The sequence below is a fragment of the Suncus etruscus genome, chromosome 4 (genome assembly GCF_024139225.1).
Source record: "Suncus etruscus isolate mSunEtr1 chromosome 4, mSunEtr1.pri.cur, whole genome shotgun sequence".
Taxonomy (NCBI): domain Eukaryota; kingdom Metazoa; phylum Chordata; class Mammalia; order Eulipotyphla; family Soricidae; genus Suncus; species Suncus etruscus.
The window spans coordinates 12,468,220-12,495,446 of NC_064851.1; the positions used below are offsets into that span (position 1 = coordinate 12,468,220).

Sequence of the window (27,227 nt, forward strand, 5' to 3'; positions counted from 1 at the left end):
TAGCCGTCGTCGGGCGTCCGGCCGCGGGGGATTGTGGGACAAGATGGCGGCCACCATGCACCCCGGGGTTGTCTGTAGCCTGTCAATGTCACGTAAGTGTCCCTGGCAACTGCACTCACCCCGATCGCAAGGATCTGAGGTTTTAGGGGTGACGCCAGGCTCTAATCTCCCGAAGTATTCTCTAGATACTCGTTAGTCTTTCTAGATCCGAAGTTTCTCTCGTTTCCTTCCAGCTCCTGGTTTACGTACAAATGGTGCACTTGGAAAGTGGGGTGGGGGTCCTGGGCCTTGGGGAGGGAAGAAAATAATAAAACAAAAAGATCTAGAATCTCAATTCTAGTGAAATTCTTCGGGTTTGACGTTCTGAGAAACCAGGGGTGCTTGGGGCAGGAGGAGGGAACCTGCAAAGTGCAATAAAAGAAAAGATTCCCAGATTGACTTTCTGACCTTTTTTTGTCCTAACCCTTAAGTCAAATCTCAGTTTCAGATTCTTCTGATCGTCCACAGGAAATTGATCATAACACAGCGTCCAAAAGTTTGGGAAATAATATGTGTATAAGTGCACCTTTCAAACCCTAGGCGGTTTGTGCAGCTCTCTGGAGTGAAGAGGTCCAGGCGCTGGGCCCTGGGGAAGGGAGGGAGATTTGGTAGGAGAGAAAAACACGTCGGTGTGTTGGGAAGGAAGGATATAGACTCTCTTGGGATTTATTGAAGTATAGTTCATTTTCCCGTTTCTGATGGAATCTGCTGTCATGAGCCTTAGATTGAATGCCTCCATTTATTTGCCTTTCCACTTAGAAGCTGAAAAAGCAAGGGCATTGGAAATACAGTTAGACAATCATCATGTTCAGCCTGGATCCCTTCATAGACACATCTGTTCATTTGCAAAAATTGTTTACCATAGTGTGTTTCAGTAACATAATATATATTTAGAACTTTATAAAGGAGAGGAGAGAAAGAACTGGGAAGCCACTGAATCAGAATGGTTGAGATTGAAGTTCCTGCACCGTATTTTTTTAAAAAGCTTATCACCTATATTTGACTAGCATGAAGCAGAGCTAGAGTAAAGAATCCTTATTTCCTCTGTTCTTGCCCAATAGAGCATGTGCTTATACTAGGAAAGTTGGTTCACATCTTTTCTAGTGGATGCTTTTATATACATCATTACTTTTTGAGACATTTGCTGATTCTCATTAGACTACTAATTGAGTGTGAATGGTAAATGCTAGTGGATACCTATTAGTTACTAATTCTCAATTTTAGATATTTTTATACATTGTTTAGACTTCTTTTGTAATTTTATTTTTAAGTGGGCACCATAACTTGTGCTCTTACCTATGCTATCTCGTTGTGCCTGGTAACTTTTTTTTTTTTTTTTTAAGTTTAGGGACCATCCCAAAAACTTCAGCCCCAAATAAAGAATATTTTTGCTTAAACTCTTCACAGGCAAGTTCTACAGTGTAATATAATCACATATAACACAGGAAGATGGAAAGAGAGTAGTATGTAGTGAAACGCAGAGAGCCTTTTTAAGTATCATAGGGTCAGTGGAGCACTGTATCTCTTTAACTGATCTTTTGAGGGCTGTTATGGACTGGAGAGTGTGGGTATAGGGGCATTTTCCTGGTACTGGCAAAGAATAAGGAACTAAAAGAGGTGGCATGAAGTAGTATGGAGGCACTAACGAATATCTCTATATCTGTAATTATAAAAAAAAATTTCATTATGACAGGCCTCTGAAAGCCAAGCTGAGTTTAGGATGGTTTTCTACAAAATGGATTTTTAATAAATGCATTTTATTATAAATAAAATATAAAGTTTTTCCATCGTAATATTAGCTATATTATTATAAAAGCTAATTTTATTGTAACTAAGTATGATTGTAATATTAGTTCTATTATTATACTAATAATTGCTAACACTTAGGTTCTTCAGACTATATGTAGAAACCCTCCTGAGTGCCTTACAACATTTGCCTTAGAATCTAGAGAAATAATTCAAAAGGCTGAGTACATGCTTGCAATGAATTTAGGCAACACATGTTCCCCTGAGCATCTCAGAGAGTGGCCCCTGAGCACAGAGCTAGAAGTAACTCCCAAGCATTGTCAGTGTGCTTCTCCGAAAGAAACAAAACTTGTAAGTTAAAAGTATATTTTATGGGCCGGAGAGATAGCATGGAGGTCGGGCGTTTTTGCAGAAGGACGGTGGTTTGGATCCCGGCATCCCATATGGACCCCTGAGCCTGCCAGGAGCAATTTCTGAGCGTAGAGCCAGGAGTATCCCCTGAGCACTGCTGGGTGTGACCTCCCCTAAATATATGTATTTTATAGGGTCTCAAGTGATAGCACAGTGGTAGGGTGTTTGCCTTGCATGCAGCCGATCTAGGACAGACCTTGGTTTGAACCCCCGGCGTCCCATATGGTGCCCGAGGCAGGAGTGATTTCTGAGTGCGTAGCCAGGAGTAAACCCTGAGTGTCACAGGGTGTGACCCTAAAAGCAAAATATATATATATATTTTTTTCTATAATGTTTCACATATTGATACTACAAAGGGTTGGTTCTTGATGATCACCAAAATGTTCCTACCCTTTGCAAGCAAGTATGTAGTAGGAAACCAATGTATGTTTTTGAACAGAAGAACAGTGGATTAAAAAAAAAAATCACTTTCCTGATTGTGTTTATTGTAAATAGGAGAAAGTGGAGAGGCTAGAGCAAAGAAGGGTCATGCTGTAGTTACTTATTTTGGGGGGATTTGGGTACATACCAGGGATTACTCCCAGCTCTGTTCCCAGAAATTACTTCTGGCAGTACTTGAGTGACCATATGGGATGCTGAAGAATTGAACCTGGATCAACTGCATGCAAGGCAAGCACCCTACCAGCAGCCCTAACTGCCAGCTCTGACTCCCATACTGTTGTTATTAAGCACCTTGTGTGTTTATGGCACTGTTATTACATATCTTGTCCCAATACCAGCTGTCAGCGTCTTGCTGATTGACAAGGATACATTCAGAGAGCTAATACTATTAGGTGATTTTTTTTATACTTGTTTGAATGACACAGAGTACTTGGTCTTCAGTGCCATAGTCTGCTACACTCTTTTTTTTTTTCTCTGCTACACTCTTATCTGTCAGAATAAGCATATCTGTCTTAATGTGGTTCATCACATATGTGGCAGAGTGCTATTTAGCATTCCCATAACACAAATACAGATCCATCCACCTGCTGACCTTCCTCTATCCTTTTCTTTTTCCTGCCTTCCGTTCCTCCTTAATATTAAAAATAAAAAAATTAGGGCCCGGAGAGATAGCACAGCGGTGTTTGCCTTGCAAGCAGCCGACCCAGGACCAAAGGTGGTTGGTTCGAATCCCGGTGTCCCATATGGTCCCCCGTGCCTGCCAGGAGCTATTTCTGAGCAGACAGCCAGGAGTAACCCCTGAGCACCGCCGAGTGTGACCCAAAATACAAAAAAAAAAAAAAAAAATTAGACCTTATTTGTTTCTTCCTGTTTTCCCCCAAATTTACATGACTAAATTCTAGTTCGTTGATTAGAACTTAAGTTTGATTTTAGGACTTTTAAACCTTTGTGTTATTTTCAGGTGTTATATGAAGGTTAGCTAACACCATTCTAATGAATTTTAAGGGACTTAATTGAAAGTTGGAGTTGGAGTGTACCACAGGAGTTTTTATATTTCTGTCCTATGAGAAGTAGCTGACAGGATTGGGTTGTTTCAATTTCAGAAGAAATATCTTAGCAGGGACATAATTAGTACACTTAAATGTAAAGAGGAATTTGAATTTGTTCTTCATCACTACAGAGGAATATAGGGATAAAGAATTACTGGGAAGCAGACACTTGATCTTCCTTGTGGTTGAACCATCTATCAGAAAGTCTCAGTTTAGATGGGGCTTTGATCAATTAGTGATTTTTTTTCCTGCCTTGCAGGTAAAATGTTCAAGCCAATGCCACATAGTCACTATGTTAGCATATCAGGAGAAATTGCACTTAAGCAGAACTTCGAAGTTTCTTCTAGTACTCAAACCTGAATCTTTCAGAAAGAAATTGACACACCACTTGCTATTAACCTTTCTGAAAGTCAGAAAGTAGTTTACAAGTATTTCTTCTCTTTTAGTAATATCAATAATAATAATAATGATAATTTCTTTGTAGTTTAATATGAAGTCAGGAGAGTGCCTATTTGTGTGTGTTTTTTGTTTAATTGCCACACCTGGCAATGCTCAGGAGTTACTCCTGGCTTGGTGCTCAGGGCGATGTTCCAGGGACCACATGGGATGTCGGGGATGGAACCATGGTTGGCTGTGTGCAAGACAAACACCTCACTTGCTGTGCTATCTCTCCGTCCCCAGGTGTGCACCTCTTTCAGAAAAAAATGTCTCCTACTAGTAATCCTCCTCTTCTAATCCATATTGTGGTTTATTGTCTGATTCAGAATCTGTTTCAGAAATCTTTGCTTGTTTCCTGTACTGGACTTATTTATTCCCACTTTGTATTGCTGTCTCTAGTAATTGTTTTATATGGAAGTATCTTCTTTCTCTAACTCATCAAAAGCACTTCCTCTGAAATCACCCCTTTCCCATGATTTTCCTCTTTTGCCATCTCTCAGTGCCTTTTTGCAGAGAAATTTATACTCTTTCTCACATAATTTTACTTCCTTGGGAAAGTATATTCTGTGGGGTACAGAGTTGTCATTCTTGTTTTCTGTATTTCTTTATGTTCTGTGCATTCTTTATTGAAATAATTTGTTTTACTATTGCTGTGGACCCCCCTGTCAGTGGAGTATTGACAGCAGAATTGTGCTAGAAGTTTCTAGAAAAAGTTGTCTGCATTCATTGTGTCTTAACATTAACCATTTTTTCCTACTCTGGGCTTTTGTTCAAGGTTCTACTGTTGCTGCGCTCTCTAGCTGGGTGCTGCACAGCCCCCCTCGACGCCAACTTCATCATGCAGTGATGCCTCATGGGAAGGGTGGCCGGTCATCAGTCAGTGGGGTTGTGGCCACTGTGTTTGGAGCAACTGGATTCCTGGGCCGATATGTTGTTAACCATCTTGGTAAGTCAAGTTTTCACTGCTTCAGTGCTCTAAGAGGGCCGGTTTAGTGGAGAGCCATGAGTTCTATCTCTCTCTTTTCTTTCTTTCTTTCTTTCTTTCTTTCTTTCTTTCTTTCTTTCTTTCTTTCTTTCTTTCTTTCTTTCTTTCTTTCTTTCTTTCTTTCTTTCTTTCTTTCTTTCTTTCTTTCTTTCTTTCCTTCCTTCCTTCCTTCCTTCCTTCCTTCCTTCCTTCCTTCCTTCCTTCCTTCCTTCCTTCCTTCCCTCCCTCCTTCCCTCCCTCCCTTCCTTCCTTCTTTCCTTTCTTCCTTCCTTCCTTCCTTCCTTCCTTCCTTCCTTCCTTCCTTCCTTCCTTCCTTCCTTCCTTCCTTCCTTCCTTCCTTCCTTCCTTCCTTTCTTTCTTTCTTTCTTTCTTTTTCCCCTCCCTTCCTCCCTTCCTTCCTCCCTCCCTCCCTTCCTTCCTTCCTTCCTTCCTTCCTTCCTTCCTTCCTTCCTTCCTTCCTTCCTTCCTTCCTTCCTTCCTTCCTTCCTTCCTTCCTTCCTTCCTTCCTTCCTTCCCTCCCTCCCTCCCTCCCTTCCTTCCATCCTTCCTTCCATCCTTCCTTCCTTCCTTCCTTTTGTGGGGGGGTCACACCTGGCAGGGCTTAGGAGTTACTCCCAGCTCTACACTCAGAAATCGCTCCTGGCAGGCTGGGGGGACCATATGGGATGCCAGGATTTGAACCACCATCATTGTGCATGCAAGGCAAATGCCTTACCTCCATGCTATCTCTCTGGCCCCGATTTCTTTTTATTTTAAGGGTGTTATTAAATACACCCATCTCCCACTTGTATCCATTTGATCAGTATGAGGAGCACAACCCTGCTTCCTCTGTGCCGCATGTAGAAGTCTGGCAAAACACACCTCTTGTTAAATAGTTGCTTTAAATATTTTGATTTTAATTTTTAATTTGACAATAATTTTAACTCTTTTGATAGTTTTATTTAAATATTTTCCAAGTTTCTGCTCTCATTGCATTTGTCCTCATTCACTTTTGTTTTTAGGACGTATGGGATCCCAAGTGATTGTACCCTATCGGTGTGATCCGTATGATGTCATGCATCTTCGGCCCATGGGTGACCTTGGTCAGATTATCTTTTTGGTAAGAGCCTGTTAAGAGTCAGCAAGTGGAAAGTGACATAGTCACTGTTGGGGGGTGGGGGTGGGGGTGGGAGGGAGGCATTATACTCAAGTAGTAGTTTGATTCCAGCATGGATAAGGCCATCTTCTACTCACTTCTACTCCAGAAACACTGGTCAGATTGTTGACTGGCCTTTTCTGGAAAGAATCAGCTAATAACAATTTTAAGCTTTGTGGTGCAGCTCACAGACTATTCCTGTTTACTTGATTCTGCCTTCACAGCTGACACAGTCACCAACAAACAAGCAGATCCATGCTAATTTCCAATAAAGCTTGAGTTATAAAGTTGGGTTTTAGGTGAAATTCCCCAGTGGATCATGATTTTCTAGCCCTTGCTGTTGGTCTTTGCTGCACTGGATGTTTAGTAGTGACTTTTGAGTTCTTAAGTTGTAGCTTGGCTGGGCTCATGAGGTGGCGCTAGAGGTAAGGTGTCTGCCTTGCAAGCGTTAGCCAAGGAAGGACCGAGGTTCAATCCCCCGGCGTCCCATATGGTCCCCCCAAGCCAGGGGCAATTTCTGAGAGTTTAGCCAGGAGTAACCCCTGAGCATCAAACGGGTATGGCTGAAAAAAAACAAAAAAAGATGTAGCTTGGCTCCTTGTCTCTGCGGAGAGGTAGAGTAAGTGTAAAAAAAAAATACACAGCAGATCTCAAAGACCTGGTAGGAAGGAAGATGTCAGATCTTCTCCTACACTAATTCTCCTTTGTGGAAAAGTCCCCCCCCCCCCCCACACACACACTTCCTGCCAAGCTTTTGATGTGTAGAACTGTTCGTTTCTTTCATAGGTTATGTCACTCCAGGTTTGATGTTCATTTAGCTTTTTGCTTGTAACAGTCCCTTGATGTCAGTTGTCTTTCCTTGTTTCACATGAATTGTGACATGATCGATCATCTATGCAGTCAGTGAGTGGCGAACCTGAATCTGGGTTTCTGTCTGACTCCAGTACTCTTTACTGTTCTCTCTCTCTCTCTCTCTCTCTCTCTCTCTCTCTCTCTCTCTCTCTCTCTCTCTATCTCTCTCTCTCTTTCTCTCTCTCTCTCTCTCCTCTCTCTCTCTCTCTCCTTTCTCTCCTCTCTCCTCCCTCTCTCCCTCTCTCTCCTCTCTCTCTCAAACACACACACACCTACTTTCTGTCATCTGCTATTTTTCCTTCCCCCCATAATTGCTTGACCTGCCAGCCCACACACTCACTCATACCTATATTCTTAATATTCAACTTCAGCTGATTCCAATTGCTTATTATCTCCCAAAACAGTGTCTTGAAATTCCCAATCTTTTGGGGAGTTATTTCATCTCTTCAGTGATTGTTTTTTCTTGTTTGTTTGCTTATTTGTTTTTTGTTTGTTTTTGGTTTTTGGATCACATCCGGCAGCACTCAGGGGCTACTCCTGGCTCTATGCTCAGAAATCGCCCTGGCAGGCTGGGATGCTGGGATTCGAACCACAGTCCTCCTGCATGCAAGGCAAATGCCTTACCTCCATGCTATCTCTCCAGCCCCTCTTTATTTGTTTTTTTGTCTTTAGAGCTGTTACTCTTGGCACAATGCTAGCGCCATGTCTAGTGGTTCTCCAGGGACCATTTGGTGCTGGGGTTCGAATCCGGGGCTTCCAAGTGCAAACAAAGTGCCTCAGTCTTCTGGCTACATTAGATGGCTCATTTTCACACTAGCCAGGGTGGGTGAGGCGACACACTGCACCAGTATGAAGTGCCTGGGTACCCCCTCTTTTGTTTTCATCCCAGGAATGGAATGGGAGAGAGAAAGATTCTATCCAAAGAGCCGTGGAACAGAGCAACGTGGTCATCAATCTTGTTGGGCGAGAATGGGAAACCAGGTGAGTCTTGATTCATTTCTTTTTTGCACCAACTGTCTTCAGGCTCAGTCGGCAATGACAGGCATATGGGAATGCCACGTAGTTGTGACATTATCAGTCTGTCCATAGGCACTGAAGAATCATGGATGTAAAAGTGACTTCCTACACCCGCTTCTGGGAATTTAGCCGGCATTATGTGTGGTGTAAAAAAAAAAAAAAAAACTCAATGCAGATTGTGAGTTCAGCTTGATGGAGTGCCAGGCTTGTACATGGGTTTGAATCTGTCCAGCTGGAATGGTCTTGGGGGCACTTCTATCACTCAGCAAACTGTACACTTTGTACACTGTTTCTTCCCCTGGACCCCAACCATCCTTGGGTAGATGATGTTGTAGATTTGTCTTCAACTTGGCTAATTGTAATTGGCACATGATAGAACGGGTGTCTTGCCTTTGGTGTGCATTGTTTATTAACTGATGTTGTTTCATTAAGGTATTTTTGCTTTTGTAATTGGGCCATACCCCAGCAGTGTTCAAGTTGATGTTTCAGTCATTTGTGGTGCTTTTTGGGGGACCAAGTGATGCTGGGCATAGAGTCTGGGCTTCCCACTTATAAAACAAACCTTTAGCTTCTTTTTGTTTTGTTTTGTTTTTCGGGCCACACTCATTTGATGCTCAGGGGTTACTCCTGGCTAAGCGCTCAGAAATTGCCCCTGGCTTGGGGGAACCATATTCTGCACTTTGTATGAGACTGACAGCAGTGATGATGATATCTGGGAACTCAGTAATGATGACAGTGTCTATGCTGATACCCTCACATCAGATACAGCTGAAGCTCTGTTTGGACATCCAGATGAGGAGGAGGAGAAATGCACTTTTGAAAGATTTTAAGCTTTGTGATTTAGCTTGATTACCTATTAAGCTACAGTTTTCTGCACTTTATTTAAAGTTTTAAAGTCGTTGTTGCTAGTTTTCAGTTTTTCTTCTTTTTTTTTTTTGGTTTTTGGGTCACACCCGGCGGTGCTCAGGGGTTACTCCTGGCTGTCTGCTCAGAAACAGCTCCTGGCAGGCACGGGGGACCATATGGGACACCGGGATTCGAACCAACCACCTTTGGTCCTGGATTGGCTGCTTGCAAGGCAAACGCCACTGTGCTATCTCTCCGGGCCCTCAGTTTTTCTTTAGCGATAAATATTGAAAACCATTTAATCTATTGATTCCTCAATTATTGTAATTGTTTTGGGTATACATTTTTATTTTTGAAATTCACCAGTGGCTGCTGCATTTTTGATCTCAATACTCAAGTTACTAAGTTTTCCCAGTTTTTAGGGTAAAATTAGGGGGGGGTCGGCTTATACTCAAGTATATGTGGTGATCCAAATTTTGACTTTGGGTTAAAATCATGCTGCTTACACATTTCACGTTCTAGGTGTAATATTGTAGGAATTCTAGGTAGGATATTCAAACCAGCTTATTAGAGATAACTTGAACATTCCAAGTCAAGTATTCTGAACTAATTCCTTTTTTCTTTTTTTCCCTCTCCCAGAAACTTTAGTTTTGAGGATGTTTATGTGAGGATTCCCCAAACAATTGCTCAAGTGTGCAAAGAAGCTGGAGTTAAAAAACTGATTCATGTTTCACACCTAAATGCTGATATTAAAAGTTCTTCTAAGTATCTGAGAAATAAGGTAACAACCGGGCAACTTAGGGAATAGCGCATGCGACTGGATTTTGATGGCCCCTTTGAAACATGGGTTCAGTGAGAAGAGTTTTACACTGAAATGTCTGGATTAAAGGGGCTTTTAATTGCTTTTAATCAGAATTAGGGATGTGTGTGTGTGCATTTTCTTGGGGGAATAATAGAATTACATAGCTTCTAATTGCTTATAATCAGAATTAGGTGTGTGTGCGCGCGTGCATTTTTCTTGGGGCATAATAGAATTACGTAGCAAACATCATAAAAATTAAGATTCTTGCCCCCAAAGAGTCACACCTTAGTTGCCCACCTACATTTAAAGGTCTTTCTTCTTCAAACCCTGGGCCTAGTCATGGTCTTCTGCCACATTTCCAGGTGTTACATGAAGACTAAGGACAACAAGCTAAATATGCACCAGGTGATGTGGCCATTTACTTCGGACTCAACTTTCTTTATCCCACAAATCCCGTTGTCATCCAGATTGTACTCTGCTCACGAGTTTATCCATCACCTGAAATGACCTCTTAATCCAGCACTCACTTATGGCAGCACCTGAGACTGTTTTTGGCCTTTGCTCTGCCATTTGGTTAGACTAAAAGGAGCACCAAGTCCCTTGGCAACAGCTTCCGCTTTCAGACCCACTGGTTTCTTTTATTGAACATGTTCTTGACTAAGGATGTGCTGTGTGTGACTTACTGTATTGGTGCTGGCAATAGTGTAGTGAGTAAACCCGACCTGGTCTTGGTACATGTTAGACTTCCAGCTGTTGAGTGAAGTAACTCCAGGCCCACCAGGTGTGGCAAAGTAGCCAGTTGTGCCATTAAAATTTAGCACGGGGGTCTTTGTTTGTTAAGAGTCCTGAATGACCAGTGTGAGAATGTTCATTTTGCCTGGTGTGTGGAGTTAAGGACCAAGGAAGGGATAATTTACATCAGGGGTCCTCAAACTTTTTAAACAGGGGTGTCATTTCACTGTCCCACAGACTGTTGAAAGACTGGACTGTAGTTTAAAAAATATGAACATATTCCTATGCACACTGCACATATCTTATTTTGAAGTAAAAAAATAAAACAAAATGAGAACAAATATAGTCTTTAAAATGAAGAATAAGGAAAGTGAAATCAATAAACTTAACAGTATTTCAATGGGAACTATGGGCCTGATTTTGGTGGACTGTAGTTTGAGGACCCCGCCCAAGAATGAGAGAGGGAGGGGAGCCGGAGAGTGCAAAGCACATTCCACATCCCTCACATGTGTACTGTGGGCCTGGTTGAGTCGATGGCTAAGCAGAGCAGGCAGCAGTGGCAAAAACACCTGGCGGGCAGTTAAATGTCCTCAGTGGGTAGCATGTATGTGTCCTTCGAGCCGTAGTTTGGGGACCTCTGGTTTACATGTACGGTTGGTAAGAGTGATTGAACTGGTGGAGTGGAGTTCCTGAGAGGTTGGAGGGTGAGAAACCTCAAAATCAGACAAATGAAGAAATGGCACACTGGACATCTAGGGGATTGAGTTGAAAAATAAGACATTTCCACTGAGTGTCTCAGAACAAGGCCCTTTGGGTAAACTGGTGTATGGTCTGACAGTTAAGATTAGCAGAGTTGAGAAGCTCCAAAAGCAGAGGACAAGTCCAGTTGGATCTAGTGAAGTATCCTTTTCCCCAGGATCATGTAGGTAGACAGGAAGTTGAACTGGAAGTTAAGACTGCACTGGGTGCTGCTAATCTTCACTGAGCAAGAGACCTGGCCTTGGAGGTGATACTGCTCCAGGCTGGAGCTTGGGGACATGAATGATTCCCGTCCCCAACACTGGAGCTGTTGCCCTGCTGTCACTGTCATAGCTGTAGCCTTTCCACACTCTTTTCCCTTATCTGCAGATCTTGAACACTGGACATGGACCACAGAACCCTGACTAGAAGGAAAAAACCGAGACCTGAAAAATTCTACTATAAATTTTCTTCTGTACCTTGTGTCAGATTGCCTAAAATAAATATGGGAAGAAACTTTAAGTAGAGCTAGAAGAGGCAGGGCATTTTTATTTAAAAAAATTGTGTGCAACTGATTTATTTATATTGCAAGTAAATACTTAAATTTATTTCTATTTTAGTAACATGGCTACAGTAATGCTAATGGTTATAGTTGTGTCTCACCATGTATAACTGACTTTTGGGGCTGAAGGAAAATAATGGCCTTTGAAATCAATGTTATGTTAATGTGTTTGATTATGAAAAGAAAGTGAACGTTACTTGCCTCTTTCAAAAATTTGTTTGTTTGTTTAGGCCGTGGGAGAGGAAGAAGTGAAAAAAGCATTTCCGGAAGTCACTATCATAAAGCCATCAGACTTGTTTGGAAGAGAGGATAGATTTCTCAATTATTTTGCAAGTATGTCATATCATTCTTTCATTATTTTTTTAAGACTCAATTTTTTTTTCTTCACTCCCCTCTTATTTTTGTTTTTGGGGTCACACCTTGCCATACATGGAGCTTACTCCTGATTTTGTGCTCCTGGCATGGTTTAGGGTATCATATGTTGTACTGAGGATCAAACCCAGTCATCTGTGTGCAAGTTAAGTATCTTAACTTAACCTTAACCCCTGTACTATCTTTCTGGCTCCCACATTCCCCCTCTTTTTTCTTTTTTCCTGAGAGATGTGTTTCTTAGTTTAAGGTATGAACAGGGATCTTATGTTTTCCGCAGTTTCTTATCAATATATTTGAAACATGTACATTTTAATTAAGAAGAAAACAATTTTTCATTTATTCATTAACCTCTTGTTCTCTCCCTACAGTAGTTTGCTCAGTCACTAACATCTTGCATTAGTGTGGTATTGTAGTTACAATTAAGGAGACAGTATTGAGATTTGATGATGATGATGTGTTGGAGCCATACCCAATGTTACTCACAGGTTACTTCTGGCTCAGCACTCATGATTTACTCTAACAGGGCTCCTGGAACCATATGGGATGCCAGGGATCAAACCTGGGTTGGTCAAGTGCAAGGCAAATGCCCTACCATTGTGCTATTGCTCTGGCTTGAGACATTTTTTGGTTGGTTTTTGGTTTTAGAGCCATCCCTAGCAGTGCTTGAATTATTTCTGGCTCTGTGTTCAGAAATTACTTTAGGCATGTTCAGGGAATCAAATGGGATGCCTAGGATTGAACCCAGGTTGGCCCTGTGTAAGGCAAGCTATACGTGCTGTGCTATTATTGCGCTGGCCCCAAAACATTTTTAACTGAAGTCCATAGACTACACGAGGCTTCATTTTTTAAATGAAATATTTTTTGTTTTGTTTTTGGGAGGGCACATTTTGCAGTGCTTAGGGGTTACTCCTGGATCTGCACTCAGCAATCACTCCTGTCCATGCTACCTCTCTGGACCCCCCCACCCCTTTTTTGCTACACCTAATGGTGCTCAGGGGTTACTCCTGGCTCTGTCCTGGGTCAGCCATGTGCAAGGCATATGGGATGCCAGGGGATCGAACCGTGGTCTGTTCTAGGTTAGCACATGCAAAGCAAATGCCCTATCATTTCTTTTTTTTTTTCTATTATGCAAAATGATTGTGTTCATTTAGAGCCCTGGAAATGGAAGGTCTCAGAGTATCATCTTTGACCATCTTAACATAGTTTTCTTTCTTCTGCCAGATATCCGCTGGTTTGGTGGTGTACCCATGGTTTCCTTGGGCATGAGGACAGTGAAGCAACCAGTATATGTAAGTGTCCTAGATGAAGGGTCTTCATCTGGATTCACATTCAGATGATCTGTAGTCTCATTCCTTCAAAAACTGTTAACTTCAAAGCCAGGACTTTTTATTTTTCATTGTTGTTATTTTATTTTTTATAGTATTTTGACTTAAGCACCGTGATTACAAACATGTTTGTAATTGGGTTTCAGTTATAAAAACAAATACCCCAATTCACCAGTGCAACCTTCCCATCACCAATGCCTCCATTTCCCTCCGCCTGTCCATCTCCATTCCTGCCTGTCTTTGAGACCCGCATTCTGTTTCTCTCATTCACTACCATTGTCATGATAGTTGTTAGTATAGTTATTTCTCTCACTGCACTCACCAGTCTTTGTGGTAAGCTTCATATCGTGGGCCGGTCCTTCCAGTCCTCATCTCTATTATCTCCAGATATTATTACAATAATGCCTTTTCTTTTTCTTTTTTTTCCTTTTGTGGTTTTTGGGTCACACCCAGCAGCACTCAGGGGTTGCTCCTGGCTCTATGCTCAGAAATCACTCCTGGCAGGCTCAGAGGACCATATGGGATGTCGGGATTCGAACCACTGACCTTCTGCATGCAAGGCAAACACCTTACCTCCATGCTATTTTTCTGGCCCCGTCTTTTATTTTTCTTAAATCCCACAGATGAGTTAGACTATTCTGTGTCTTTCTCTCTCCCTCTAACGTATTTCACTCAGCATAATAGTTTCCATATCCATCCATGTTTAGGAAAATTTAATGACCTCGTTTTTTCCTGATGACTGCACAGTATTCCTTTGTCTAGATGTATCACAGTTTCAAAGCCTGGGCTTCGAAATTCGTTATTTGCTAATTCTATGGTTGCCTCCATTTACTTCCTGAAGCTTCTTCTCTATGTCTTCATTTGTCCCTTTATACCAGGGGTCTCAAACTCGAGGCCCTCGGTACAACAGTTTGTGGCCCTGCCCTAGAGGAATCTTTTTTTGTTCTGTTTTGTTTTAGTTGTTTGGGTCACACCCCCCAATGTTCAAGGCTTACTACTGACTTTGCACTCAAGGATCACCCCAACTTTGCCTCCTGCGGGCCGCAGGTAAATTGAGTTTGAGACCCCTGCTTTATAAGAAGAATTTGTTGAATGCTTAATGCGCTAATAATCACTAGTACGTGTTTCTGTGGATACCGCTATCAGCCCCAAAATACACAGTGCTCCTCTCCAGTTGGTCTCAGTTGGTTGCAAGTTTAACACAAATGGTAAAAAACAAAAAACAAAAAAACAAAAAATACAGTGTTCCAGTAAAGGATTTTTCAGCATCACATCTTCAGAAAGAGAAGCAGGGAAGGCCACCCAGTAGATATGACATCGGAGGTGACACTTCCTAGATGAAGGAAGGTGGGAACGGTACAGTACAGAGGCCCCCAGGGGTGGAGAAACAACCCATATTCAATTCAACTGGAGTTTCTCCTCTATGTCTCTATGGAATTAATTCTTGGTTAATTGGAGGCTGTTGTAGAATATTGAACACTAGCCCTGGCTTGCCACCAAGTGGCAGTAGCGTTCCTCCCCACTACCATTTGTGACAATTGAAACTAATCCAATCCTTTACCAAATTCCGCCCCACCTCTAGCTCACCCAAATCCTCCCCACCACCATTTGAAAGCTCTGGGTTCTGTGACGCCATATGAAAGGATTGCTTTGAAATCCCAAGTGATGGACTATAGGAGCAATATCCTGAGATTGTGGACCAAGGGTCTAAGGCAAAGTGAAGAGCTGGGAGGGATGAGAGTGAAGAGATGAAGGGGAAGGGAAAAGTGGGGAGAGGGTGGACAAAGGCAGATTTGAAAGATCAGCACAGCTTGTAAAGGAAAAACACCTTCTCATTCGAAAACACACTAACATGAGTTTCCAGTGTGCAAATGATTTTTCATCTCTTGGCTCGTGGGTTCTGAAAGTGTATAGTGTCAATATTATTATTATTATTATTATTATTATTATTATTATTATTATTGTTATGGGGGTTTTATGGGTCACACCTGGTGATGCTCAGGGGTTACTCCTGGCTCTGTACTCAGAAATTGTTGTGAGCAGGCTCAGGGACCATATGGGATGTCAGAGATCGAACCCAAGTCTATCCTGGGTCTTCTGCATGCAAGACAAATGCCCTACCACTGTGCTATCGCTCTGGCCTTATTATTTATATTTTATTTATTTGTTTATTTATTTTGCTTTTTGGGCCACAGACTGTGATGCTTAGGGGTTATTCCTGGCTATGTGCTCAGAAATCGCTCCTGGGACCATATGGGATGCCAGGGATTGAACCAAGGTCCATCCTAGATAGGCTCTGTGCAAGGCAAATGCCTTACTGCTGTGCAATCGCTCTGGCCCATATTATTTATATTTTAGTATTTGGGCTCATACCCAGCCATGCTCAGGGCTTCCCTTTGGTTCTGCATCAAGGATCATGGCTGGTGGAGCTTGGGGAACCACATGGGGTGCTGAGGATTGAACCCAGATTGGCCACATACAAGGAAAGCACCCTGCGTGCTTTATTGTCACTCTAACTTAGTGCCATTATTTCTTATTTTGTAATTTTTGCTGTGATTGATGTGGTTTGTTTCCTTTTTTTTCCTACCCTTTTCTCTCATTTTTTTTCACTCATCTCTTCTCTTTCTAACTTAAACATGTATTATAATATCTTACAGGTTGTAGATGTTTCCAAAGGAATTATTAATGCCATTAAAGATCCAGATGCCTGCGGGAAAACCTACGCCTTTGTGGGGTATGTATCCAGAGTCCGACTGTAAAATTGTACCATACAATTGTTAAGATGAAAAGAAATTGTGCTATTTATAATGACAGTCATGTCTAATCCTTTACTGTACTCATTTATTCTTCTTCGGTATTATCTTACACATTTGCCCCTATAGCCCCAAAGAGCTTTCTAAAAGTCTGTTTCCCAAATCTCCTAATACCTCTAACTCAGAACTTGAAGAATTATGAGAAAGTGCTTAAAATAAGCCTAAGACCATGATCAATACTCAGTCCAAGATATCCCCCAAGGACCATATAGTGCCACACCAGTGAGATCTTTTAACCTATAAGAAAAGCGGCCAGATCCTTTCTAAATCACAAAGGAAACCTTGTAGGAGTGGATAGAATTGCAAAATTAGATTAGGGTTTTTTTTTTTTTTTTTTGTATTTTCAGCCACACCAATGACCAATGACAATGAATGGCTTATTCCTGGTTATATGCTCAGAAATTGATCCTGGCCTAGGGGACCATATGGGACCCCATGGGATCGAACTGCTGTCCATCCTAGGTCAGACACGTGCAAGGCAAATGCCTTACCACTGCACTACCGCTCCAGCCCCAGGTTTTTTTTTAATTTGCTTGCTATGGGACCATCCCAAGCAGTGCTCAGGATTCACTCCTGCTGTACACTCAGGGATCACTTCTTGTGGCCTTAGAGGGACTTTATTGGGTACAGCCTTTGAACCCGGGTCTGCTGTGAGTGAGTCAAGCAACTACCCACTTCAGAATTTCATTAGTTTTGATAGAGTACCACAATTCCCTAATTTGATGACTGGCGGACTTAGTTTTACAATTACTAGGGCTCCAGAAGACTGATCTTTGGTTAGATGCTCTAAAATTGCTGAAAATCACCCTAAAATCATGTATAATACTGTACCTCCTTTCAAGACTCAGTTCTTATCCAGAGTGATCATTTCCAACTGTCATTGTTCTAATGGTCCCTTCTCTGTCCCAATAGCACTTTTCTTATGTTATGGTGATTCAATTGAAGAAAAAAAAAAGTGAATATAACTGGGGGGATTTAAAAGGGAACAAGGGTACAATGAAGCTCTGTGACTCACAATGAAATTCTTAAATTATGCTGTCGCTGGTAGTTTGAAGACTTTCTACTGAGTTACTGAAACTTGAAAAGCATAATAAAATTTAGTCTGCCAAGCTTAAAAGTCACCAGCGACTGTAGAGGGATTAAAAAAAAAAATAGAAAAGTAAACCTTCTAGGGCTGCAGAGATACAGCAGCCGCTAGGGCAACTTGATTGAGTTTGGAGATCAGCACGTTTGAAGGAGGAGGAGATGGGAAACAGATTCCTGAGGGAATGAGAGAAGAGCCTCAGAGTTGTAGGGTAAAGAAGGGGGGGCTGCTGAGTGGAAGGGAGTCATCCGCTGGAAGTGCGCGATCAGAATCTAAAGTGCCTTTCTCACCAGGCAGATGGAACTTGGCATGATTATGCCAAGTGACGATAAGTCAGAAAGTGAGAGACAGTTGCAGATGGATGTGAAGATAAATGGAATATAAATATCCATTGTAGAGCAGCAGTGGCGCAAGCGGTAGGGCATTTGCCTTGCACGCACTAACCTAGGATGGACCATGATTTGATTCCTATGGCGTCCTATACGGTCCCCCAAGCCAGGAGCAATTTCTGAGTAACCCCTGAGCGTCACCGGGTGTGGCCCCAAAACCCAAGACAAAACAAAAATAAAATGAAATAAATAACCAGTGCATACATGTGGACAGTGCCCCACAAAACTCAGTCCTAGATTTGGAAAATGATGGCATTTCCCCCAAGGGGCAAGCCCTAGGGTTGGGGCGAAAGGCGATATTCCCTTTATGCAAGAATTTCTGGAGGTTCCAGTGAGGCAGGTGCCCCTGACACATTTCTGTAGTATTGTGAGCTGGTGGGAAATTGCTTGCATTTGAACTTGGAAAAAAACGTATTAAGTAGAAGCCTGTCTAGCCTAGTTGCGTTTTCTCTATTCCTCCATTGTTGCGGGGTCAGGACACAGAAGGCAGCATTGTGGATTACTCTGGAAAGGCTTTGCTGTACCTTGGGGAATGGACTTGAGAAAATGTTTTGCTGAAGATGTCTGCAAAATGATTGCTCTAATGCCAAGCTGTGATGCATAAGCCAGGAAAGTCGGAGGCTACAGGGTACCATTTGGGGTGGGGGTGGGGTGTCCACACCCGGCAGCGCTCAGGCGCCACTCCTGGCTCCATGCTCAGAAATTGCTCCTGGCAGGCTCGGGGGACCATATGGGATGCCAGGATTCGAACCAATGGCCTTCTGCATGAAAGGCAAACAAACGCCTTACCTCCATGCTATCTCTCCGGCCCCAGGGCTTTATATCTTAAGGCTTGGAGGTGCTTCTGAATAACTGAAAAGCAGTTTGCCCTTGATAGCAATATTGTTACTCATCAGAGAGATGACACAGTTTCTTGGCACATAGCAGTTAACACATCCTACTGTGAACCTTCTGAATCCTCCCAGAATTGGGAGAAGGCTGTGTGAGGACCCGGGCTGCCATTTATTTTTCCTAGTTGGCATTTTCTTTCTCTTTTATTTTGCTTGCGAATGTTAGAAAGATGACGCTCTTAGTGAATCATCTTCATTTAGTTCTCAGTGCTCATGGAGGCTTTCTGAGGCAGTAGGAATTAGAGAAATGGGGAAGAGGTATTAAAATATATTATAAGTGATCATAATTATGAAACACTGTTTTTTTCTGGTATAAAACTATTCAGATCACTGGAAAAGAGCAGAACGTCCAGAAATAGTTTCAAAAGCGTTGAAATGGGTGACAAGGGGACATTTCAGAATGTGGGAATAGATATTCAATAAATGATACGCTACTTAACCTTCTATCAGTACATAATTCTATGCAGAAGAAGCTTGCTTTGTGGTTAAAAGGCAACTTCAGAGCAGTAGGCAAGATATATAGAAATTTCTCTCACTAGGACTGTAGAGGGATTTTTAAAATATAAAACAAATCCATCAAGTACAGCCACTTGATGCATAACTTTTTGCCACAAAAGACTTAGACTATAAAAAATAAAACAGATATTGGGGCCAGAGTGATAGCACAGTGGTAAGGCATTTGTCTTGTATGTGGATGACCCAAAATGGACCCAGGTTCGATCCCCGGCATCCCCTGAGCTTGCCAGGCGCCATTTCTGGGCACAGAACCAGGAGTAACCCCTGGAGCATTGCCGGGTATGGCCCAAAAACCAAAAATAAAATAAAACAGAAACTGTAACATATATTTCCAACTTTGTCATTTAAAGAATTCATGGGATTAATTTTTTTACCTAATAGAAGAAAGGGAAGAAGAGACAGGAAGGGTATTGGAGCACTGTGGCTCTCTGCTCTCTGCTCAGGAGTAACTCCTGGTAGAGCTCAGGGGACAGAGTAGAGCCAGGGGTTGGGGTAGGGTCAGCTGCATCCAAGGCAAATGCATTTCTAGCCTGGAAATCATTCTAATAGACAGGGACCAAGAGAAAGGAAAGAAGTATAAATGGAAAATATATAATACAAAGAAAACAGGGGCCGGAGCAGTGGTGCAGTGGATAGGGCATTTGTCTTGCATGTGACTGACCTAGGATGGTCTGCAGTTCAATCCCCAGCATCCCATATGGTCCCCCAAGCCAGGAGCAATTTCTGAGCACATAGCCAGAAGTAACCCCTGAGCGTCACAGGGTGTGGCTCCAAAACAAAACAAACAAAAATAAAATGAAAACAAATATTAATGTAATGTGTAATATAATGTTATGTAATTGAGATATGAAGGAACCTTTATGCAATACTAACAAAATTTTGCTTATTTGTATGATAAAATTGTGTTTGAGGTGGGGCTACTGACATTTTTATGCAAATTCATTTCATTTTTTTTTCTGTTTTGTTGTTGTTCTTTTGCTTGTTTTTGGTTTTGGGGCCACACCCGGTGACACTCAGGGGTTACTCCTGGCTATGTGCTCAGAAATCGCTCCTGGCTTGAGGGACTATATGGGATGCTGGGGATCTAACCATGGCCCATCCTAGGTTAGCACGTGCAAGACAAATGCCCTACCACTGCTCTATCGCTCTGGCCCCTTTTTTTGTTGTTTTGTTTTGTTTATGGGTCACACTGGCAGTGCTCAGGGGTTACTCCTGACTCTGCACTCAGAAATTGCTCCTGGCAGGCTCGGGGCACCATATGGGATGCCCGGGATCAAACCTGCGTTCCTCTCGGGTAGTCTGCCTGCAAGGCAAACAAACGCCCTACCACTGTGCTACTGCTCCGGCCCCTTATTTAACCTTTTTGAAGGGCAGTTTGAAAGTATTCCATAAAAGCCTTAAATATTCAAACTATTCCTTGAATTAGTCTAACTCTAAGTATATCACAATTCTGTAATTAGAGATGTGCACAAACATTTACTACCACAAGAATATTGGTACATTGAAACATAGTTTTATTAAAAAAAAATTACTCAGAGCAATAGCACAGCAGGTAGGACATTTGCTTTGCACCCAACCAACCCGAATTTAATCCCGGCATCCTATGTGGTAACCCGAGCCTACCAGGCAGTGGTAATTTCTGAACACAGAGCCAGGATAACTCCTGAGCATTGCTGGGTGTGGCAAAAAAAAAAAATCATAGTTGACGTATTTCACACTGGGAATTAGTAAGATAGTTATTCTACATGCAATGCAATATGTATAACCATTAAACATGTACCAGAATATTTATTTTTGATTTTTAGCTCTGGAGTCACACTCAGTAGTGTTTAGGGACTCTTCCTGGCTCTGTGCTTAGGAATGATGGCTAACAGTGCTTTTGGGGGGGCATATGTGTGTGGCTAGGGATTCAAACCAAGCTCAGTGGAATGAATGGCCAGTGCCTTCACCCTTGGCCCCCACTAGAATATTTAATGATAGTAAAGTGGGTAGGGCATTTGCTTTGCATGCAGCCAACCCAGAATCGATCCTTGCTATCCTATATGGTTCCTTGAGCACCTCTCAGTGTAAATTCCTAATTGCAGAGCCAGGATTAACCCCTGTACCTTGTGTGGCTTCTGCCTCTCCCTTAGAACTGCCCCCCCAAAGGCAAACAAACAAAACAAAAAGCAAAAAAGCAAATAGAAAAATGAAAAGCTTATCTATCCAGGGATGAGGAAGCTATGTATTAAGTTTATCAAAATTTTTATTGGGATTATATGATTTTGGGCATTTGGAATAATCTATATTGATTGCACTGCATAGCTGTTTTCTTTGAGGGAACAGGAAGATTATGTTGTTCAGTTCAAAGCGACAGTGTATGCAGAAGAAATATTTTGAGTAATATGAATTCTGTATTCTGCAGGCCCAATCGGTACCGTCTGTTTGACCTGGTGCAATACATCTACGCCATGGCTCACAGACCCTTCCTCCCATACCCTCTGCCACATTTCGCCTATCAGTAAGTAGAGTTCTCCAACTCCTGCCTTCCAGTCAGAAGTCACATGGTGGATTACTTGGTAATAGCTTCCTGGGGTCTCTTAAAGCATGTTTGTTTCTCTTTCTCTAGCTGGGAAATCTTCTTGAAACTTGAGGCCATAGAAGGCCATAACCTGAGATGTTTAAGAATGGCAAATGTTGGGGCTGGAGCAATAGCACATTGTGGTAGGGCATTTACCTTGCATGCAGATGACCCAGAATGGACCTGGGTTTAACTCCCGGCATTCCATATGGTCCCCCGAGCCTGCTAGGAGTGATTTCTGAGCGAAGAGCCAGGAGTAAACTCTGAGCACGCCAGGTGTGCCCCCCGCCCCAAAATAAAGAGTGACAAATGTTGGTTAGCCTGGAGAAGGAACACAACCCCTCTTGCAAAGTTAAATCTAGTTTTTCAGGCCCCAGTCTTGGGATGAAGAGGAAGCACAGGGATAAAGGCTCCTGCCTTGAATATGGTCAATCCAGATTTGATCCCCAGCACTGCAAAGGGTTTCCAACCACCATCAGGGGTTACTCTTGAACACTGAACCAGTCCCGTGCTCCCTGAATACTGCTGGATGTGGTTCCTCACCACTTCCAATACATTAAAACCAGACTCTCCAGCTGAAGATGACTGTAGAAGGTCTCCAAATTGACTTCGGGGAAGGTCTTACTTGCCCAGTGTCTCTGCTGCATATAAAGGCACAGTTGGCTTTTCCCTGCTGGAAAGAAAACTCTCCCTGCAGAGGGGCTGGGCTGTCCCCTATGAAAATCAGCCTCTCTCCCTTGGGGAAGGAGCTCAGTAGGCTCACTTGAACATGTAGCCAGAAAGACACTTACCATGCACCATGTTGATTCCTCCTGGCAGGTTGGTGGGCCGACTCTTTGAGATGAGCCCATTTGAGCCCTGGACAACAAGGGATAAAATTGAGAGGGTAAGTCTGATATGTGTTGCCTGCCTGCCTGGGCAGCCCCTGAGCAGGTTGAGTGTCCCCAAATGCAGGCCTATTTGGAGTCCCAATCTGATGCTTTGGGTGCTTGTGACTCTAGACCTCAGCCTGCCGCAGGCTGCAGGTCCTCCTTGGCCCTCTTGACACCAGCTCTTCCCTCTCTCTGGGATTCTTCCCAATGCATCCAAACCAGCTTGAGTAAAGTCCCCCCCCTCTTTCCTCCTGTCGCTTCCCGCTCCTACCCAGTCCTCTTTCTCCCTGTGTCTCATCGCTGAGGTGCAGTGTCAGTGCCTGATGTTTGCCAGTTCTACCATTACTAGCACCAGCATTTCACTGTCTGTGACCTTCGGATGACATTTGAGTTCAGTTCTTTCAGCCACATCCAAATGTGAGCCACAGAAAGTGACTAGAGAGACAGTCCAGCAGAGAAGCCACTTGCTTAGCTTCCATATGGTCCCATATGTCACCCTGGGGGGGGTGTAATTCCTAAGTGCAGAGCCAGGAGAAACCCCTGAGCACCATCACTTGTGACTCCAAAAAACTGAACCACCATTGATGTACACCATCCATGTGGTAGCCCGTGTCCTGTCAGTCTTTTCTTCCTGTTTCTCTCCCAACACCACCCTTATTTTCAAGAATGTCTTTGTTCTCCTTCTGCCCTTCCCTCACCTCTGTCCTCCATCCTTTCCAACCTAGTAGCCTGTGCTATCCTCGCCTGTCAGGGGAGCCCCTTCTCCTTCTGAAGGCCCAGACTGCCATCACCTTATTCACCAGCCTCCTGTGGCCTCCTCCCACAAGGTCTGACTTTTGTGTCTCTTTCCTGGTTTTCTCCTGGAGCTCTTTCTCTCAATGACTCCAACCTCTTAATCAACTTCCACATTAATTCTAGCTGCTGTCCATCAACTTGTGGCTTTTGGTATTTTTTGTGAAGGAGTGGGGGGCCAAATGGGCCACACTGAGTGATGCTCTGTTGGCCATGTGCAAGGCCAGTGCTTGTCTCACTGTACTATTGTTTCAGGCCTGCTGGCTGTGGTTTCTTCTCCCTCTCTCTCTTCCAATTGCAGTGGCTTGTATACCACAATCATCTGAAAGCTACCGGATTGGGAACTGAATTGTGAACATACATCTTTCCTGCTCTCTGTCCCCTCATTTCGTCCATTAGCTCTGAGGCTCAAGCTGAAGGTCTAGCAGTTCCCCTTGATTTCTTTCCTTACCCTGAGATCTCATCCACCCCTAGCCAATGGCGCTCTCTACAGGGTGAAAATGTTCTAGAATTTTCCCTTGCCAAAAATGTAGCTCCTAGTAACATGTGAGCCTGGAATACTCAGAATATGGCGGTGTGTCAGCAGAAATAAGACTTCCAGTTTATGTAATGTTAGTGACTTGAACTCATTATTTATTCTGCTAACAGCTGCTATATCCAAGCTCCCCAGGTTCGATATTTTGTTTGGGCTTCTCTCCAAATATATGCCAGAACTTTCCAGTCCCTCCCAACCTCTGCCTTTTTATTTAATTTTTTATTATGAAAATATTTATAATATTTTTTTAACCTGTGAAAAGGTAGAGGAAATAATTAACTCCACTCTTCCTAATTAGTCTAAGGGGTGAGACTTTTTCTTGGTCTCTTTAGGGGAGGCATGAAGGTGGGATTTGGAGTTTGGACCACTCCTGGTAGTGCTAAGATTTACTCCTGGCTCTGCTCTGGAATCACTCCAGGCAAAGCTTGGGGAACCATATGCCATGCCTGGGGCTGAACTGGAATTGTCTGCATGCAAACAGGTGCCTTGCCCACTGAACTATCTTTCTGGCCCCATCTTTTCTTAGTCTCTTGAGTCACCTTCCACTGCCTCCTTTGCCTCTTTTCTGTGTTTTCAGCTCCAAATTGCAGCAACTCTCTGCAATCTGGCTAGCTTCCATTATTATTAGTCTTACTCATTGATCATTTGCTGTTGTGTGAAGAAGTGTTTCTAGGCAGGAGACAAAATAAAAACTATACTGTCTCTGCCTTTGAAGACATGTTTGTTTACCTCTTATCGACTGGAAGCTGCTAAATTGTCTTTGGACTGTGCTCCTAAAAGCTAAAACAGTCCTTAGGGGACAGACATGATGGGCAGGTGGAGTCTGGGAAGTCGAAACCAGCTACCAGAAGTCTCTTGGTCATTCTCGAAAGATCCAGTGTCTTTTACACTATCGAGCCTTGCACATGCACATCTGAGAAGCTATTGTTCCCTGTGAGCCGAGCAGACTTTGGTGTTGGCCTAGTGACTGCCTCATAACATGCTCGTCAAAGAATCACAGATTGTCTTGGCTGGGGTCAGAGCCTGGTTCTGCTCTCCCTGCATGGATTTGTGTGGATCCCTCCAAGAATCAGCCAGGTCCCCCCACTTCACTTTGGAGAAACTGAAAGCAGTAGAGCTGTAGCTCAAAACTGATTCTACTTCACCAGTTTCTGGATCATCTAGGGGGTCTCTGAAAGTCTGCGCTGGCATTTTTTTCAACCTTTCATTAACTATAGCCATTCTCTGACCTTATTTAATTAATTTACTTTTTCTGGTGGTGGTGGGAGGAATGGGCCACATCCAGCTCAGGAATCACTCCTGCGGGACTCAGCAATACCACAGTGGGCTGAGCATTCTGGGTTTGATTCCCAGCATTCCATGTGATCGACCGAGCCTGCCAGGAGTGATTCCTGAGCCCTTCTGGGTGTAGCACAAAAGCAAAAACAAACAGACAAAAAGGAATCACTCCTGTTGGTGCTCAGGGGACTATATGGGCTGCCAGGAATTGAACCTAGGTCTACTGCATGCAAGTGCCCTACGCACTGTACTATCTCTCTGGGCCCTGTCTGATTTTATTTATTTCCTGTGCAGCATCATTCCCCTCAACCCCTCATCCTACCAATTGGCTCCTTAGACTGGTGCTGCTGCTCCCACTCCCCTACTTATGCAATTTTTACCTGTAGCCTGCTTGGAATATTCCAGTGCCGCAGGCCTCAGCTCAACCCAAAGAAGCTGGGGTTGGTATTCAGGTCTCTAGTGAGCAAAAGTCAGCCAAGTTACATTGGGCTGAAGCCCCAGCTTAGAGGAAGGAACAAATGCTAATTCTTTCTTAAACCAAGGCAGATTGTCCTGAGTCAGCCCAGGAAAACATGGGGGAATAGACTGGTTCTACCTTAGTCTTAACTCTTTTCTATCTCAACCATGGAACTATTCCTGCCCCTTTAGGATTGCTTGTACAGACCTCTCCCTTCAAGGTCTGTTCCTGTTTTAAACTTCCAATGTCCATTCCTGGGAATATATGGAGCTCCAAACGTAATGCATACAAAGCATCTGCACTCCTATGTTCATTGAAGAACTGTTCACAATGGCCAGAATCTGGAAACAACCCAACTGCCCAAGAACAGATGAGTGGCTAAAGAAACTGTCCTACATCTACACAGTGGAATACTGTGGAGCTATTAGGAAAAATGAAGTCATGAGATTTACTTAGACTTGGATAGACATGGAGAAATATTATGCTGAGTGAAATGAGTGGGAGAGAGACAGACATAGAATGATCACATTCATCTGCAGGATATAAAAAAAGAAACCAAACCCATAGTATGAGAATAATACCCAGAGACAATAGAAGTGATGGGGGGATGTGCAGTTAAAACAGGAAAGACCATTATAGCAATAAGAGTTGGAAATGATCACTCTGGACAAGAACTGGGAACTGAAAGGAAAGGATATTCATGATACCCTTCAGTAACAGTATTGTAAACTATAGTGCTTGAAAGAAAGAAAGAGAAAAGTGTCTGCCATAGAGGGAGGCTTCTGGGGTTGGTGGGGTGGGGTGGAAGGAGGAGACTGAAGGATAGGAGGGTAACTGGGGACTTTGTTGGTGAGACATCAAAACTGGCGAAGGGTTGGGTGTTGGAACATTGTATGAGCTAACCTCAACCATCAATAGCTTTTTAATTGTATCTCACAGGAATTTAATTAAAAAAACAAAAACAAAAAACACCATCACCCAGAGTCAGTGTTCTCTGCCTCAAGATCATGCCTGGGACCTTTGAGTTGGTATTTTGTGACTTGCCTTGTTTCCCTTCCCTGTCCTTTTCTGTGACCTTTTAATGAGCTCTAGGAGCCAGAAACTACCCCATCCCTGGTCTTTGGAAAAGTCCATCTCCCTGTTCTTTGGGTTAGGGGACTTGGCCCTCTAGAGAGCATTCATGTGTGCATGAACAGTAGTAGTGTTTCTGGGCCAGTTTTCAATGCTCCATGGGTCTCTTTATTCATAGGTTCATATCACAGACATGGCATTGCCTCACCTGCCTGGCTTGGAGGACCTGGGTATCCAACCGACACCCCTGGAACTCAAGGCCATCGAGGTGCTGCGGCGGCATCGCACATACCGCTGGCTGTCTTCTGAGATAGAAGAAGTGAAGCCAGCCAAGACCGTCAACTACTAGTGTCCTCAAGCTGCCCTTGGCTTTCAGTGTGTCATCCAGGTTTCCTGGCTAGTGACTGGCCCAATTGTCCAAGTGTCAGCCTCGTAATCAGTGAATACAACCTGCCATTAAAACATGTGAAAAGAAATTCA

General features: G+C 43.1%; 1 protein-coding gene across 1 annotated transcript; it reads left to right on the plus strand.

Moving 5' to 3' along the window:
* On the plus strand, positions 1-27,227 carry NDUFA9 (NADH:ubiquinone oxidoreductase subunit A9). Its single transcript, XM_049772060.1, has 11 exons — positions 1-92; positions 4,900-5,070; positions 6,111-6,208; positions 7,986-8,077; positions 9,599-9,740; positions 12,024-12,126; positions 13,387-13,454; positions 16,148-16,224; positions 21,587-21,682; positions 22,562-22,628; positions 26,926-27,227. Exons 1-11 carry the CDS (start codon positions 44-46, stop codon positions 27,094-27,096), a joined length of 1,134 nt encoding a protein of 377 aa, XP_049628017.1. The 5' UTR covers positions 1-43; the 3' UTR covers positions 27,097-27,227.

Bases quoted from the DNA above. Each gene is read 5' to 3' on its own strand.
- NDUFA9 (XM_049772060.1), top strand. From the start codon at position 44: ATGGCGGCCACCATGCACCCCGGGGTTGTCTGTAGCCTGTCAATGTCA. The intron at 12,127-13,386 runs GTATGTCATATC...TTCTTCTGCCAG, and splicing joins ATTTCTCAATTATTTTGCAA to ATATCCGCTGGTTTGGTGGT. The intron at 21,683-22,561 runs GTAAGTAGAGTT...TCCTCCTGGCAG, and splicing joins CTGCCACATTTCGCCTATCA to GTTGGTGGGCCGACTCTTTG.